The 15,190-nt window shown below is 51.9% G+C and overlaps 1 protein-coding gene across 6 annotated transcripts in view; it reads left to right on the forward strand.

Moving 5' to 3' along the window:
* The window catches only part of SIK2 (salt inducible kinase 2), a 137,920-nt gene extending 124,087 nt beyond the window's left edge, over positions 1-13,833 (forward strand). For 5 of the 6 annotated variants that reach the window (XM_036324312.1, XM_036324310.1, XM_036324311.1 and 2 more), the window contains 6 exons: positions 3,593-3,821; positions 4,267-4,551; positions 4,693-4,856; positions 5,552-5,662; positions 6,358-6,449; positions 7,452-13,833. In XM_036324312.1, coding sequence (XP_036180205.1) covers positions 3,593-3,821; positions 4,267-4,551; positions 4,693-4,856; positions 5,552-5,662; positions 6,358-6,449; positions 7,452-8,046 — 1,476 coding nt within the window. In that variant the 3' untranslated portion in view covers positions 8,047-13,833. The remainder of the gene's footprint in view (positions 1-3,592; positions 3,822-4,266; positions 4,552-4,692; positions 4,857-5,551; positions 5,663-6,357; positions 6,450-7,451) is intronic. The other variant, XM_036324315.1, reaches the window with a different exon arrangement.
* The last annotated feature ends 1,357 nt before the right edge of the window (positions 13,834-15,190 follow it).

Consider the following 15,190-nt stretch of genomic DNA (forward strand, 5'->3'; position numbering starts at 1 on the left):
TCTTTGAAATCATGAGTTATATTTAACTGCCTAATATATTGTATTAGACCCTTTCTTAACTGTGCACACTCCTGTTTTTAGACATTGAGTACTTATTTTTCCTTCTCCTCCATGCTTCAGGGGAATGTGTTTGTGTCTAAATCTTTGTGCCTCTGAGTGTTTCCTTCAGAGACATTCCTAGTACTCAGCTTATCCAGTTCTTCTCTTCCTCACCTGGTTGTTTATTTTAACTTGCCTCAAGATGGTAAAAAGGCTTTGAAAGAAAATTTCCTTTCATCTGATACTTTAAAATGTTTTATTATTATAAAGCATTCTCTTTGGTCAATAAAAAAATAATACATACAATATATTGAGTACCTAAGGTACTGTGTCATTTTATATATATAGTTAGTTAGTTAGTTAGTTAGTTAGTTAGTTAATCTTCCCAAACAACTTTACTTCCATTTTACAAGTGAAAAAGAAAATAGAAGTTAACTTATAGAAGTTAAGCAACTTGATAACAGGTGATAGAGCTGAGGTTTGAGCCCCATAGCACCTTTTCAACATGTGCCAGCTTGTTAGGCACTTCGATACAAATTCAATAAGCCACAGTCCCAGCCTCCAAACTCAACGGGCTAATATTGTGTATTGGTCTACTTAGACTGTTGCAACAACATACCACAGCCTGGGTGGTGGCTTCAATGACAGCAATGTATTTTTACAGCCCCAAATCAAGGTTTCGGCCAATTTGTTTTCTGGTGCGGGCTCTCTTCCTGGCTTACAGAGGACCACCTTCCAGGGCCTTTCCTCTGCACGTATTGGAGAGTTTTTTTGTGTCTCTTCAGCCACACTCAGAGTTAGGGGGAGACTCATACATTCCATCCATAACAGTGTACCTGTGCTATGATCTTGTATTTGTGGTCAGCACAGGCACATGGTATCAGTTAGCCGTAGAGTCTCTGAGTTTGACTCCTACATGCATAGGAAGTCTCTTACTAGAAGTGAAGTGATTGCTTGAGCTTTAAGGAAAGACAAAAACAATATATTGGAAAATATACATTTATCCATGTTCTATTTGAATTCCTGTAATTTACAGTTAGCCTAGATTATTTCCTAGAGCAGAAGATCGTATTTCTAGCAGCCAAGGTTGATCAGCCCAATATTGCGATCACAGAATCCGAGAACTGCAGTTAGGCTCTAGTTTTATCAAGTGTCCTGGTAGTAAGTTGGCAGGGAAGGGCGGCATGATGACCCCTTGTTCCAGAAAGTGGACTCATAGCTGAAGATGATCACACCTGTGCCAGACTCCAGACTGCTTCTGATTCAATCATCAAACATCATCTCAGAAACGGTCATTGTCTTCTGCCTGTCCCAGGATGAAACTGAATTCAGCAGACATTTTCTATCTTTTTTTTTCATATATAATTTCATTGATTTTTTACAGAGAGGAAGGGAGAGGGATAGAGAGTTAGAAACATTGATGAGAGAGAAGCATTGATCAGCTGCCTCCTGCACACCCCCCACCAGGGATGTGCCTGCAACCAAGGTACATGCCCCCGACTGGAATCGAACCCGGGACCCTTCAGTCCCCAGGCCGAAGCTCTATCCAATGAGCCAAACCAGCCAGGGCTCAGCAAACATTTCCAACTAAAAGACATAATTCCTCTTGTAGTTTAGATGAGGAGATGAGTTTATAAGCAGATAATTTGACAGGAAAAATGACAAACTCGGAGAGACTGAAAGGTTTTTTAGTGCTCCAAAAAAGGTAACTTTTCTCTATAAAGGACAAAAAGGACAGAAGGCTCTGGCTGTTGTAAGACTATACTGCAAGAAGTATCTGATAAAATTTTGACATAGGCTGTAAGTGTAAAGATAGATAATTACTTTATAACAGTTCTTTCTCTGTTGCTTTTTTCATTTCTAAATCATCCTCTGCTATTCTTAGAAAATTGTATTAGTAGACAGTGAAGGAACCTAGAAGTATGAATAAGTTTCTAAACAGCCACAAAGAGGACTGAGTTTTCTTCTCTCCTACAAGAAAACTATTAAGTGTAGTCAAAGAATGAAAACTGATCTGGAGAAGGGCCAAGGGCAGAATAGAAGTTGCTGACCGGATTTCAGGTTTTACTGGTGCCATGGGGAAGATGGGTCTTAGTCTGGAACGGAAGCATCTAACACTCTTCATTTTAAATGACCCTCCTCACTTTAAAACGCACTGGCCACCTTATCCAAGTAATGGCCGCAGACCCAGAGCAGTTTTTATGGAATTACTGTCCCCTCCCCCAGGCAAACAAAGATCTGAGTCACCCAAGGCTCCCGCTCCAAATAAAGGGCCTTGCAGCGCCTTCAGACGGGTTGCCATAAGAGGAAAGTTTCCTGTGTCTGGCACAGGCCTGTCCCACGTCACCTCTCACACATGCGCCTCGCCTGCTTCCAAAGGAAACAAAAGCTCTACCCAGTGTATTTCAGGTGAAAGTGCTGCTTACAACTCAGCATCTGTGACTGGCTGTTCCTGAGCAGCTATTCATAGGAGAAAACAGATTGATTTCCACGGGGGGATAGTTAAGGTAATGAGCTAAATAATTGCCTCCTCGGTGGGGCTTTTACCAGCCAGAAGAGCAGGCAACCACAACTCCCCTTTGTCTGCTGTTTCTGCTGCCATTAGCTGGTGTGCGTGTCAGCTGCCTGGGAGCTGTGCTGTGCTCCCCCTGGGGGATGGGCCCTGGGGATGCTGTGTGTGCGGCTGGAGGACAGCGCTCCGTGCCTCTGCAGGAATCCGGGGCCTGCGAGTCGCTTGTTATTCTGTAACATAAGGCTCGGGCTGTTTGCCAGTGAATCTTTTTCAGTCCTCTTTGTGGTATCAGTCCATCTTTAAAGAATTCTTTTTTCCATTCCTCAAACACATAGAACCAGTTAAAGACCTAACCAGATAGTTAGGTACTTAAATTATAAACATAAAAGTATGTCTGGAACCTTGCAGTATGTTTTGTGGTTGAAAATTAGAAGAATGGTGGTGACTACTCTTTTCGGTTAGCTCTGAGCCATGCATTTCTTAAAAATCTCATCTTCCCCCTCTTCATTCCCCTGATCTTAAAGAAATAACTAATAGGCATCAACTTACTGTACCCCTATTCACCTGGAAACTGCTAAAGAAATTGTTTATTGTAATGCTGACTCAGAGAAACCTGGGAGGCAATGCTGGTGTGGCCATACTGGGCGCCGGTCTCGGTGCTGCAGTTGGCTTGCCCTCCATGTTGTCATTAATAACACATCTGTACATTTTTAGTATTTATATATTGTAAAATAAATAAATAAATAAACTATCCCATTTGAAATAGTTTCTTGAAAATAACAGGCTGGACTATTACTTTGAGTCAAATGTTAGAGCTATGAGGGATCACAATACTTACCCAGGCCATCACTTTATTTCAAGGATTCAGGAAGGTTGTCCTACAAGGTCATAAAATACTAAAAAAAAAGAAAATGTTTGCTGAACTCAGTTTCATCCTGAATTACTGATTTGCCACAGTGCTAACATGTTTGGATCCTCGTGGATTTTTCAAATGTCTCAGCAGAGCAGCAACTGACAGTTTCCTCTCGCACTGACGTTTAGGTCAATGGCTGCCTGCTGGACCCTGTGCCGCCTGTCCTGGTGAGGAAGGGGTGCCAGTCCCTGCCCAGCAGCATGATGGAGACCTCCATTGACGAAGGGCTGGAGACAGAGGGAGAGGCCGAGGAAGACCCCAGCCAGGCCTTTGACGCGTTCCAGTCCACGCGTGGTGGGCAGAGACGGCACACTCTGTCCGAAGTGACCAATCAGCTGGTCGTGGTGCCGGGTTCAGGTATGCCATCCACTGAGCTGCAGGTGAAGTCTGCACGCTATCAGTCACAGTCCAGTCTCCAGTCAGCTCCTAGGACGCAGCCTGTGATGAGCATTTCCCCTGTGGAAACCAGTCTGCTTTTTCCTTTGTGGACAACATTCAGCAGTTGAGGGCAGTCGCCTCTGAGCTGTCTCCTTACTCCCAGAATTCACCGAGTGCCGGGGGCTTACCCAGGACCCTGGCACTTTGGGGTGGCAGAGATCTGCTGGGCACGGATTCTGGTGTGTTCTCCCCACAAAACTCAAAGCTTATTAAATTGACGTGAAAAATGGTGCTGAAAAAAATGTGCTGGTTGGAGATTAAGGACATTGTCACTGGGAGAACTCAAGCTGGCTGCACTTTGTGTCTTTTGTTCAAAGAAGACACTGTTTGCTATTCCTCATATCTGCTCTGTTTTCTCTTAAAGGGAAAGTTTTCTCCATGAGTGACAACCCTTCCCTGGACAGTGTGGACTCTGAGTATGACATGGGGTCTGTTCAGAGGGACCTGAACTTTCTGGAGGACAACCCTTCCCTTAAAGACATCATGTTAGCCAACCAGCCCTCACCTCGCATGGCATCTCCCTTCATAAGCCTGAGACCTGCCAACCCAGCCATGCAGGCCCTGACCTCCCAGAGAAGAGAGGCCCACAACAGGTCGCCCGTGAGCTTCAGGGAGGGCCGCAGGGCCTCAGACACCTCCCTCACCCAAGGTAACTGCCGCTCCCCTCCTGCCTTCTCAAGTTCTCAGCTGGTAGGATTTGAAGGGGGTTGTGGCCATATTGGTATCATACCTGTAGTAACTGAGAGGCCTGTGTTTTATTTAAACTGTTTGGTCTTGCCCTTTCTTCCAGGCATTGTAGCATTTAGACAACATCTTCAGAATCTGGCTAGAACCAAAGGAATTCTAGAGCTGAACAAAGTGCAGCTGCTGTATGAACAATTGGGGCCAGAGGCCGACCCCAGCCTGGCATCAGCTGCTCCTCAGCTCCAGGACCTGGCTGGCAGCCGCCCTCAGGTGAGTGCTCCGGCCCTTTCCACAGTGGCTTGGCGAGTGCGAGGAGTGAGTGTGTCCTGAAGATGTGTTGCTTCATTGGGAGGACTCACTCCAGTCCTGGAGCAAACAGGCTCTTTTGCAAAACTTTTCCTGCTGCTGCCACCTGCTGCTGACAGGTGATGCCTGTCCACGTTGGCCAGGTGATCAGGGAGGGCCCCATGGAGGCCTTGGCACCTCAGTCTGCTTCACGGGGCAGACTGTATGTGAATTACCTCTGATCCTCTCCCCCCGGGCGCACACACACAAATTTAGAATAATAAACTTTACCCAAATGAGAAGCTTACTACCACTACTTTTAATGTGCTATCACTTCATTAAATATTATAAATGGATTCTTTGTGCTAAAGATACAAAAGAAATTGCTATTTATCCAGTAAGTTTATTTTGAGACTATTGTTAGTGCATTCAGGCTGTTCGAGCTTTGAGGCCCCGGGGAGGTGCTGGCGCCTGCTGCCCAGCACTGACGAGGTGACCGTCACTGCAGGTCCACGGATAGATTTTCTGTAAATGATGAGCCCTCCACCTGCTGGCTGTGCCAAAGCTGGGAGGGTCGTGTGTACGGGCTGGAGTTCCTCTTGGGCATTTGCCCAGGTGCTTCAACTAAAAGCTGAAACTTTCTCCTGGAGAATTGAAAACGTGTCGCCCTTGCTCCTCAGGAGGAAGCTGTTCAGCAGCCGGAAGGCGTTCCTGCGCTCGCCTCCAGCGTGCACCCACCGCTGTCCCCGCAGCAGAGCCTGGAGGCCCAGTACCTGCAGCACAGACTCCAGGTGGGCCTTCCCCTGCTGCTCCCGCTGTGCTGGGCTAGGACCGGCCTCTGCACAGCAGACGCCTGTTGTCTTGTTCAGGACTAGGTTAGGGTGGCGGCTTGATCCCTCACAGGCAGGGGGCCTGACAGCGCACTTCTGGTTTCTGGAAACACATTCAGACTCAGGTTATGCTCTGTGCCGGCAGCGGGCTTGTCCTCAGCCCCAGGCAGGGAGACCACCACAGTGGCAGGAAGGGGAAGCACGGCCTCTGCTTCTAACGTTAGGCCTCATCACGAGGAACAGATAAAATGGAAATCTCACGTTCGCAGGTTTCAAACGTCAGCGTCTACACTGGTGCCTGAAAACCTCAAAAGATGAATCATTTGTTCATTCAGCTGGTGCTGCTGCCTTTGTTATCGAGATTTAGCCCCATTTTTCCCATTGTTTATACTCTCCACGAACCTCGAAGTCCCAGGGGACTTTCAGAAATGGAAACTGAAGTAGGTTAGAGCTGAGACAGCCCAGGCCTGCTGACCCAAAGCTGTGGGCCCCAAAGCTCTCCCAGGGCCCCAGTGAGCAAGTGTCATCAGTCCCTTCACTCTGCGTGGATTGTGGAGGACATACTTGGCCTCCTCCTCCAGGCAGCGGCCCAGTCTGATGACCGTGCCCTAGATGGCAACACATTGTCATGCTTGGGTTGTTTTCTGCTCTTCCAGAAGCCCAGCCTTCTGTCAAAAGCCCAGAACACCTGTCAGCTGTATTGTAAGGAGCCACCACGGAGCCTTGAACAGCAGCTGCAGGAACACAGGTGAGAGAGCTCCTTTGGCCAAAGAAGTCACTTTGTTTTGTGGAAGACTTAAGAATGCTGGGCCCTGGCTGGTGTGGCTCAGTGGTTGAGCGTCAACCTATGAACCAGGAGGTCATGGTTCGATTCCTGGTCAGGGCACATGCCTGGGTTGCAAGCTCAATCCCCAGTGGGGGCTTGCAGAAAGCAGCTGATCAGTGATTCTCTCCCATCATTGATGTTTCTCTCTCTCCCTCTCCCTCTCCCTTCCTCACTGAAATCAGTTAAAAAAAAAAGATTGCTGGGTGTATCCATTCACCCTGGTGTTGCCTCTACTAGGAAAATAGGTTTTTAAATTATTTTTTAATCCTCAAGGATATGTTTTTAGAGAGGGAGATGGAGAGAGAGAGAGAAACATCAATCAGTTGCCTCCTGGAAGTGCCCTGACTGGGAATCAAACCCGCCACCTTTTGGTGATGCGCCAACCGAGCCACCTGGCCAGGGTGGAAAATAGGTTTTGATGCATGAGCCAGTGTCCAAGACATGACGGCTAACGCGGCTGTGCGCCTGCCGGGGAATAGCAGCCCTAGATGTGCTGTTTTCCTTTTCATCTCACATCCTCCCTTGCGGTAATTCCTGCCCCCTGGCCTCACAAGCAGGAGCAGCGTGGCCACGGCAGCATGGCCCTGCCCCATCAACCAAAGGCCCCCAGGGAGGCCAGGGGTCACCCCCGCCCCTTGGACACTCAGCTGGGAAATCAGCCTCTGGCTTCATAGGGAGAAATACTTGAGCGCCTCAGAGAAAATGAGTTCGCGTTTACTGCCACACTGAGGCCAGTCGGAATTGGGGGACAAAAAGTGAGATTAGGTTGAAGAAAAGCGACACTATTTGCTCCTACCCCCCACTTTCTTTTCTGCCACAGAAAGAGAAGTGAGTGGCTGAGGCTGGTGACGGACACTGCTTTACATTAAAGTTGCTATCACTGAGGGAGATTTAACATGCTTTCTTTTGGTTTTGCCAATGTAGACTCCAGCAGAAGCGACTCTTCCTCCAGAAGCAGTCTCAGCTGCAGGCATACTTTAACCAGATGCAGATAGCGGAGAGCTCATACCCACAGCCCCACCAGGAGGCACCATCACCACCACAACAGCCTCCGCCCTTCAGCCTGACGCAGCCCCTGAGCCCGGTCCTGGCGGCCTCTGAGCAAATGCAGTACAGCCCCTTCCTCGGCCAGTACCCCGAGATGCCGCTGCGGCCCCTGCCCTCCTCACCCAGCCCTCAGGCGCACCTGCAGCAGCCGCCACCGCCGCCCCCGCCACCGCCGCCACCACCACCACAACAGTCGGGAGCTGCCCCAGCGTCCTTACAGTTCTCCTATCAGACTTGCGAGCTGCCAGGCACCGTCTCCCCTGAGCCAGAATACCCCACTCCCCATCAGTACCCCCTGGACGGAGCCCAGCAGGGCGGTGTGGCAGCGCCAGACTGTCCCAGGAGCTCGGGGCTGCAGGAGGACCCCTCCAGCTACGACCCGCTCGCCCTCCCCGAGTTCCCTGGGCTCTTTGATTGTGAAATGCTGGAGGCCGTGGACCCGCAGCACAGCGGTTACGTCCTGGTGAACTAGCCCCGGCCCGGAAGCGGGACAGGTCCAGCGTAGGAAGCACGTGTGTTTTTACTTCTATTTCAGCCTTTTACATTTAAAGCTTATTTTCTGTCCTCTCCCGAAAGGGGAGAACCAACTTGCCCAACTGGAATCGGAGGCCTGGCCAGGTGGCTGTTGCTCCCTCCTGGCTAGGTCCCTCCTGGCTCCCGGTGGCCCACGCTGGCACACAGCTGTGCCGGGTGGAGCAAGCTCTCACGGAGACGCCGACAAACGTTTTATAAGACACCCAGACCTCGGTTTTATACAGAACTACACCATTACCAAGGGAGACTGGTGAACGCAGGGAGATGTGGGGGGAAGAGGCAGTATTTTCCACTGACGCCACGAGCAACATGCTTAAAGGCACAGCAAGATACATAATGAATGTGATGCACAGAACATAAGGGAAGGCTGTGCTTTGTCGCCGAAGCATAAGTTCTGAGCTGCTGATGCACGTTGTCCCCAAGACCATCAGGCCGCTACCAGCTGGTACTAAGCCCTACGGCAGCGTCTCCCGGAGCAGCAGCGCCTCTTCAGAAGGCGCCGTGGGTCACAGACGCAGAGGGCCCGGGGCTCCGGAGATGTCGCCTGGAGAACCCACAGGACCCACCACAGCGGGCTGGCCAGGACCTCGAGGAGCCATCGGTGCAGAGCCCGGTCCAGGAAGGCGGGGGCTTCCCACAGATCTGTGGGGACTTCCGGTCGGACAGTCGGCCTTTAGGGGACGGGACGTGGTGTCTCTTCAAATGTAGTAACTACTTTGACTTCACACTATATTATTGTTGCTAGTAGTTTACTGAGCTTTGTATATCCGGACAGTTTCATAGAGGACTTAGACATTTTAAGAACAAGAAGAATGAACTTCTCTCTCCCATGTGAAGTGGTAGTGCCGTGCCTTTTCCCGGATCACGCTTTAATTATTTCTTTTCTGTAGAAACCAAGTTTCCATTCATGTCAATGCTAAATCCAAAGTCACTTCAGTTTGTTTTCCACTGTGTGGGAATCGCATTCTTCATTTCCTTAAAGTTTGACTTGTAATGAAATGTTAGAGTATTACAGCAATATTCAAAACCACAGATGTGTCAGCCACGGAAGCAAATCATCTGCCAAACTCACTGTATTACTAACAAAACTTAACCCTTGCAGTTCATTCATCAAAATAAGTAAGAAATAGATGCTACAGCCAGTTAACTGTGTACCGAGTCACCTGTCATTTGGACGGTCACAGCCACGCATTACAAGCTCAGTGTTAGTGACAGAGGCTCCCTGCTCGCCTGTCAGCAGGTGACTGCACGAGGCACGGCTTCTTCCTCACGGCACGGAGCGGAGCCACCACACAGCTGCGTCCAGGACGCCTTTCCTCTTCGCAGTGTGTGTCCCGGGCGGGTGAGGAGGAGCCGGAGGGTCTGAGTCCTGTTCTGCCCCCACCTGCCCAGCCCCTTGCGGGCTGGTAACTTGAGCAGCCTTGTTCCCGGCTCCCCCTGGGGCCTGGACACTGCGTGGGGCCCTGGGCGAAGGCAGGACCTGGTCAGCAAGGGCGGCTGCGGGGAGGGCGGGCGGGCACGTCTGTGAGGAGCACATGTGAAAGCGGGAGGACGCATTCTGTTCCCCGGGGATGGTTTGCCCCTCGTGCTTAAGATTGATGATTTCGTGAAATATTTCATTTAAGAGATCCTTCTGTTAAGGCCTCTAATCTGTTTTAAGTCTTTGCAGAATGTGCCAGTTATAAAACGGCTGAATTTGTTTAGACTGAAGGATGTTTTCCCAAAATTATTATCGAAGTGCTGTAATATTTATGAAACTTAAATCCTTCCATAGTGAACTGGAACAAGCAGTGGGGGCTGCTCATTTCGGTCACGGGAAGGGCGCGGTCACGGGAGGCGCAGTCACAGGCCAGGAGCCCGTCAGCCAGGACACCCCGGCTGTGCCAGGCAGTCAGGCCGACGGGGCGGGGGGGAGGGGGCAGCAGAGAGGCTGTTGGAAGCCAAGGGACCCAGAGACAGACCTCGGCCAGCACCCAGCAGTGGTGGCCAGGCCCGTCGGAGACAGGCCCCCATCTGGTGCAGGGGCCTGAGCTGGCCTGCTGGGCCAGGGGTGTGAGCTCCTGTTCGCTTTTCCTTTTCTTGTGTATTTCAAGCAGAAATCAGCAAGTCCCATAACCCTCTGTCTTCGGTCTGCAGCAGCCGGCGTTTCCCAGCCCTGCCCCCTCACGTGCTCCCCGCACAGACACTACATGGCACTGGGACGGCTCCTCGCTGCTGCCCACTGACCGGGCTCCGGGGCTCCGCGTCGGCAGCGGGTGCACCCTTGTGTGGGCATCGTTGGCTTTGTTAGCGTGTAAACCAGGCTCCTCTGAAGAGACCTGGGGAGATGAACATGAGGTAAAAATTTCATTCAGCAAACAGTGCAATATGTGTGGTACTTTATTTTTTGTTTTTGTCCTTTTTTTAATCCAGGGTTAGTCTCTATTTCGGGAAAAATGCACTAATTCCACAATTTCCAGTTGGCAAGAACGTCTCTAGTTTGTACACGCCACTGACATGCGGGCTCAGCAAGGGCGTAGAGCGTGTCCCACGGGCGCCACCTCGCCCTCCCAGGCCTGCTGTGCCCTCTTGCTGCCTGGGCACGGGCCCAGAGCGTCTCCTCACCAGCTGCCCTTAGTGTCTTCATGGGAAGCCCGGGGCCCAGAGAGGAACTAGGAAAGGAGGACTGGAGGGTCTGTCAGCTCTTATGTGAACAAAACCTCTTCTTTCTGAACCAGCCGCCGCCCAGGAAAGAGTGAGGCCCCGCCCTCCTCGGAAACGAAGAGCTGAGTGTGCAAGCCGGGTCCTGAGTTGGTCAGTGGGACTGGCAGGAGCCGGGGACTGGGAGCCCCTAACCTCAGAGGCCCCTGGGCAGGGAGGCCCAGCCTGAGCGAGTGCCCCTCCCACACTGGCCCCGGCCACACTGATCAGCGCCTGAACGCGGGCTCCTGGAGAGAAGCCTGCCGTTGGGTGGACAAGAGGGTGTGTGACTGGAGAGTGACTGGATGGCCCGGAAGGTAGAGGCGAGCAGCGGCCGCCTCCCTGCTGGGTGGTCAGGGGTCCGGGTGTGCGGTAGCCAGAGCCGCCTCTGGTTAGGGCAGGCCCTTCAGACACGCGGACGTGGTGAGGCGAGAGGGTCCTTTGGGGCCCTCCGACCCCTAGTCCCGCCCAGGTCCTTACACACGGGTCTGTGTGGGGTCAGGATTCTCAGCTCCGGGTTACATTTGCGAACCGGGCGCAGTCCTGCGTAAGTCCTGTCGGTGAGGAAACGCGTCCTCCAGGTGACCTCACAGTCCTCTGGCGACAGCACGCGGCGCCCTGGGCAGCGTTGGTCCCGGGACGGTTGGGTCATCCCTGTGCAGGGCCGACCGTGGGGCCTCACCTGGGCCGCCCCTCCTGCCTCCTGGGAAGCCCAGCTGCTCCGTCACTTTGTGCCTGGACATCAGAGGTACAAGCGGGAGCAGCTCGCTGGCTGAAGTCACTGTATCGGCAGGCGTATTGGGTCATTTTGTTGCTTCTGGAAATCTTTTCAGAGCTTATCTCCAGAGTGACGTGTGGACAAGAGCAGTATCCTCTGCCCTCCTGAGCGTATGCCTCCCTCTGGCGGGGCCAGCAGTGTGGGTCCCTGGCCTGAATCCCAGGAAGCCACGCGTTTCCAGTTCTTTCTGTGTCAGCTGCGGCCCCGGGAGCAGCAAGGTGCATGAGGGCCGGCCCTCCATGGCGCCTTGGCCCGGAGCCCGGTCCCCAGGGCCCTTCACAGGCTTGTTCCCCACAAGGGTCGCCTTGCTGATTCCAGATTGACAGCCACCCTAGCTCAGTGGTCGGCAAACCGCGGCTCGTGAGCCACATGCGGCTCTTTGGCCCCGTGGCATGGGCCACGAAGTTTCAATCGCACTGTACGTGCGCCCACACATATTTTGTGGAAGAGCCACACTCACGGGGCCAGTTTGCCGACCGCTGCCCTAGCTAGTTGCAGCACCACCTTGTGTCCATATCCCACGTGGGCAGAACTGGGGCCTGTGATCTCAGGGATTGAGAAACTGGCGGCCGTGCTGCCCGTAGACCTCGCCACCCGCACAGCTCGCCATGCTGGGGCTGACGCTCCTGCCCAGTCCGCAGCTTGCCTGTCCAGAGGAGCATTGCTGAGGTTTGCACGTTAACCAAGCACTTCCACAGTGATCTCCTCTGTTCACAGTTCTCTGAAATTAGCTGGACAGACACAGTCCTCACTGTTACAGCCAGGAAACCAAAGCTGTCGGAAGTCTGGGTGGCTGTCAAGGGCTCGGAGCTCGCCAGTGGGGGAGCCAAGACAAGCTCTTGGGCTTTCTGGCTGCTCGTTCCATGTCCTTTCCCATCATCAGTAACAGCTGACGCTTCATGAGCAAACAGCCCCACGTACCAAGCCCCCAAGTCGGTTAAGCGCTGGGTGAGTGACATCGTCCCCTCGGCCTGGTTCTCCATTCAACAGCGTCCTGGCTTGGAGGGAGAGGGCCCTCCGGTGACAACTGCTCTTGTCCAGGTGGCCCTCTGAACAAGGCTAGGAGATGCAGCCCCTCAGACCTCCCCCCAGCCCTGCCAACTAACCCCAGACGTGTAGGTTCACACTGAAGACGTCTAGTTTCTCCCAGCTACACCATACGGTCATTTCCCACAGAAGCAGGCGCTAGGACACCTCTTCCTCGGTTGCCAAGGGGCCAGATGGCACAGCTGCAGCCTGCCCTGCCAGCCAGCAGACTCGCCCCAGGAACCTGACCTCACCTGGGCCCCAGGAGGGCTGTACTGCTTTCCACTTAAGGTACATCAAGTAAAAGTGCTGCTTAGACACTTATGATTAAAGAAAATAACATACTTTGATACTTTGTCTTTTCAGAAGCAAAATGGGTAGGTAGAGAGGAGCTTTAAAAATAAAATAAAAATAGCCTGGCCAGTGTGGCTCAGTGGTTGAGTGTATACCAGGAGGTCATGGTTCAATTCCCGGTCAGAGCACATGCCCGGGTTGCAGGCTCGATCCCCAGTGTGGTGGGTGCAGGAGGCAGACAATCAATGGTTCTCTCTCATCATTGATGTTTCTCTAGCTCTCCCTTCTTCTCTGAGATCAATTCAAAAAAAATAAAAATAGAATAATAGCATCCCAGGAAATATGACCACAGATTGGAATGACGTTCACATTTGCAAATACAGATAACTGGGACCTGCCATGGGCTGTGATGCCTGTCTGGCCAAACTCTCATTCAAAGAAATTGGTGTGGTGACACCTCCCCACACTGATGTAAGAGAAATCGCCTCCACCAACATCTCTGAAGGGAAAATGAACAGACAGAAAAGGAGGTGGCTTCCTTTGGGGGCTGCAATTTCAGAAATAAAAGTCATACAGAGATAATGGCACTTTGTAGGAAGGGCAGGACGATTCACTTATTTCTGAGGGAGGTTTGGTCTGTGAGTTACTTTTGATAAAGTTAAATCTAATTGTAGTTATTTTTAACGTGTGCTTTTTTTTAATGACTAAGGAATAAATGGTGAGTTTAACAGCTTTGGTATTTTGAGTGCAAATCATAATAGCTTCAATGTGAAAAAGTAAAAACAAACAATGTAACTGTCACTCAATGTTAGAAAATAGCCTAAAATGCAGTTTAATAAATGATCTTTGTATCAAACATTAATTTAAATCGGGTAGTTTTCTGCAAGGAAAAAATACTGTTTTTACATTTCCAACACTCTTGAATTAAAATAAAAACGTGTTTTCTAAGAGCCTGGACGCTGAGTGTCAGGCGAATGACAGGGGACTTTACCCCGTCAGCCTGGGTGGGTTTTCTGAAAGTACGGACGTGGCCACGTGCCCTGAACCCTGGCTCGTTTCAGGCTGCAGCGAAGGGCATGGGTAGTATGTTTCCATTGACGTCAGCAGGGTAAGTAATACCGGCTCTGACATGGCCCGAGCACACGGCTGCCGCGGCAGAAGGCTGGCGGCGAGCTGACCGCAGCCTGCACACGGCCGGCCGGGCGGGCGGGCGCGCTGGGGCCTGGTGCTCCGCACTGACTCAGAGGTGGCCTGGCGAGGGCCGTGCGGCAGGACAAGCCAGCTGCAGGGCAAGGGCTGGGGACAAAGGGCCAGCAAGACCGCTGCTAACGCACGATGGCAGGTCTCTGTGTGGGCCTGCCAACGGCCTCGGCTCACACGCTGTGGACGTCACCCGGGGACGGGCCTGCTCGGTGCCCTCAGGTGCTGGAAGAATCCATCTGCCGAAGCACTCGAGGCCACTCATAGGCTTGCTCGGGACTTGGTTTAGTGCCAGACCCTGAGGAAAAGTCTTACTTTCTGACAGCAAATTCAATTGAGATTTGGTTTCACTCAAACCATTCCAGTTGAACCCATGCTGTAGAACTGAGACAGTTCCCGAACCAGGGCATCTGCCGGCTGCGGGCGGGGCAGCTAAGGCAGGAGGAGAGCCAAGCCGTCTCCATGGACGTATTCTGCTGGCCCAGCGCCGCTCACAGGCGTTCAGCACTGCCCCCCCACGGCTGTTACCCAAGAATTCTGTGAATTTCAAGTGCACTTCTTTTTAAGGAAAGCACTCGATTTCAGCAATGGTGTTTTGCAAACTTTCCCCTTTCCCACCAAATTTCTCCATCATTTCTGTGTTGCCAAAAACAACCCCAGTGCGCAGGGTACAGGCAAAAACAACAGGCCTGCCAGCAGAGAGCGGCCAGAACTTCAGCAGCCATCAGGCCCCCGGCCCGCCCTGCCCCAGAACCATACTGCAGTTCCATGGCCTCCAAGAGCCGGAGGCTCTGCCCAGAGGCGGGAGGGGCTGGGCTGGAGGCCCCGAGCTGACAGCGCCCACACTTCCGAAGGGAGGCAGTACCAGTGCCCCTCTGAGGCAGGCAGGTAGCAGCAGGGCCCCAGCTTCTGTTGGCCATCTGCTCTTCTCTACCTCATTAGGGTTTTCACATGTGTGTTTTATTGTTTTGTTTTGTTTTCTAATATGTTTTATTGGTTTCAGAGAGGAAGGGAGAGGGAGAGAGAGATAGAAACATCAGTGATGAGAGAGAATCATTGATCGGCTGCCTCCTGCACGCCCCCTACTGGGGATCGAGCCCACAAC

The sequence above is a fragment of the Myotis myotis genome, unplaced genomic scaffold, assembly GCF_014108235.1.
Source record: "Myotis myotis isolate mMyoMyo1 unplaced genomic scaffold, mMyoMyo1.p scaffold_m19_p_10, whole genome shotgun sequence".
Lineage (NCBI taxonomy): Eukaryota > Metazoa > Chordata > Mammalia > Chiroptera > Vespertilionidae > Myotis > Myotis myotis.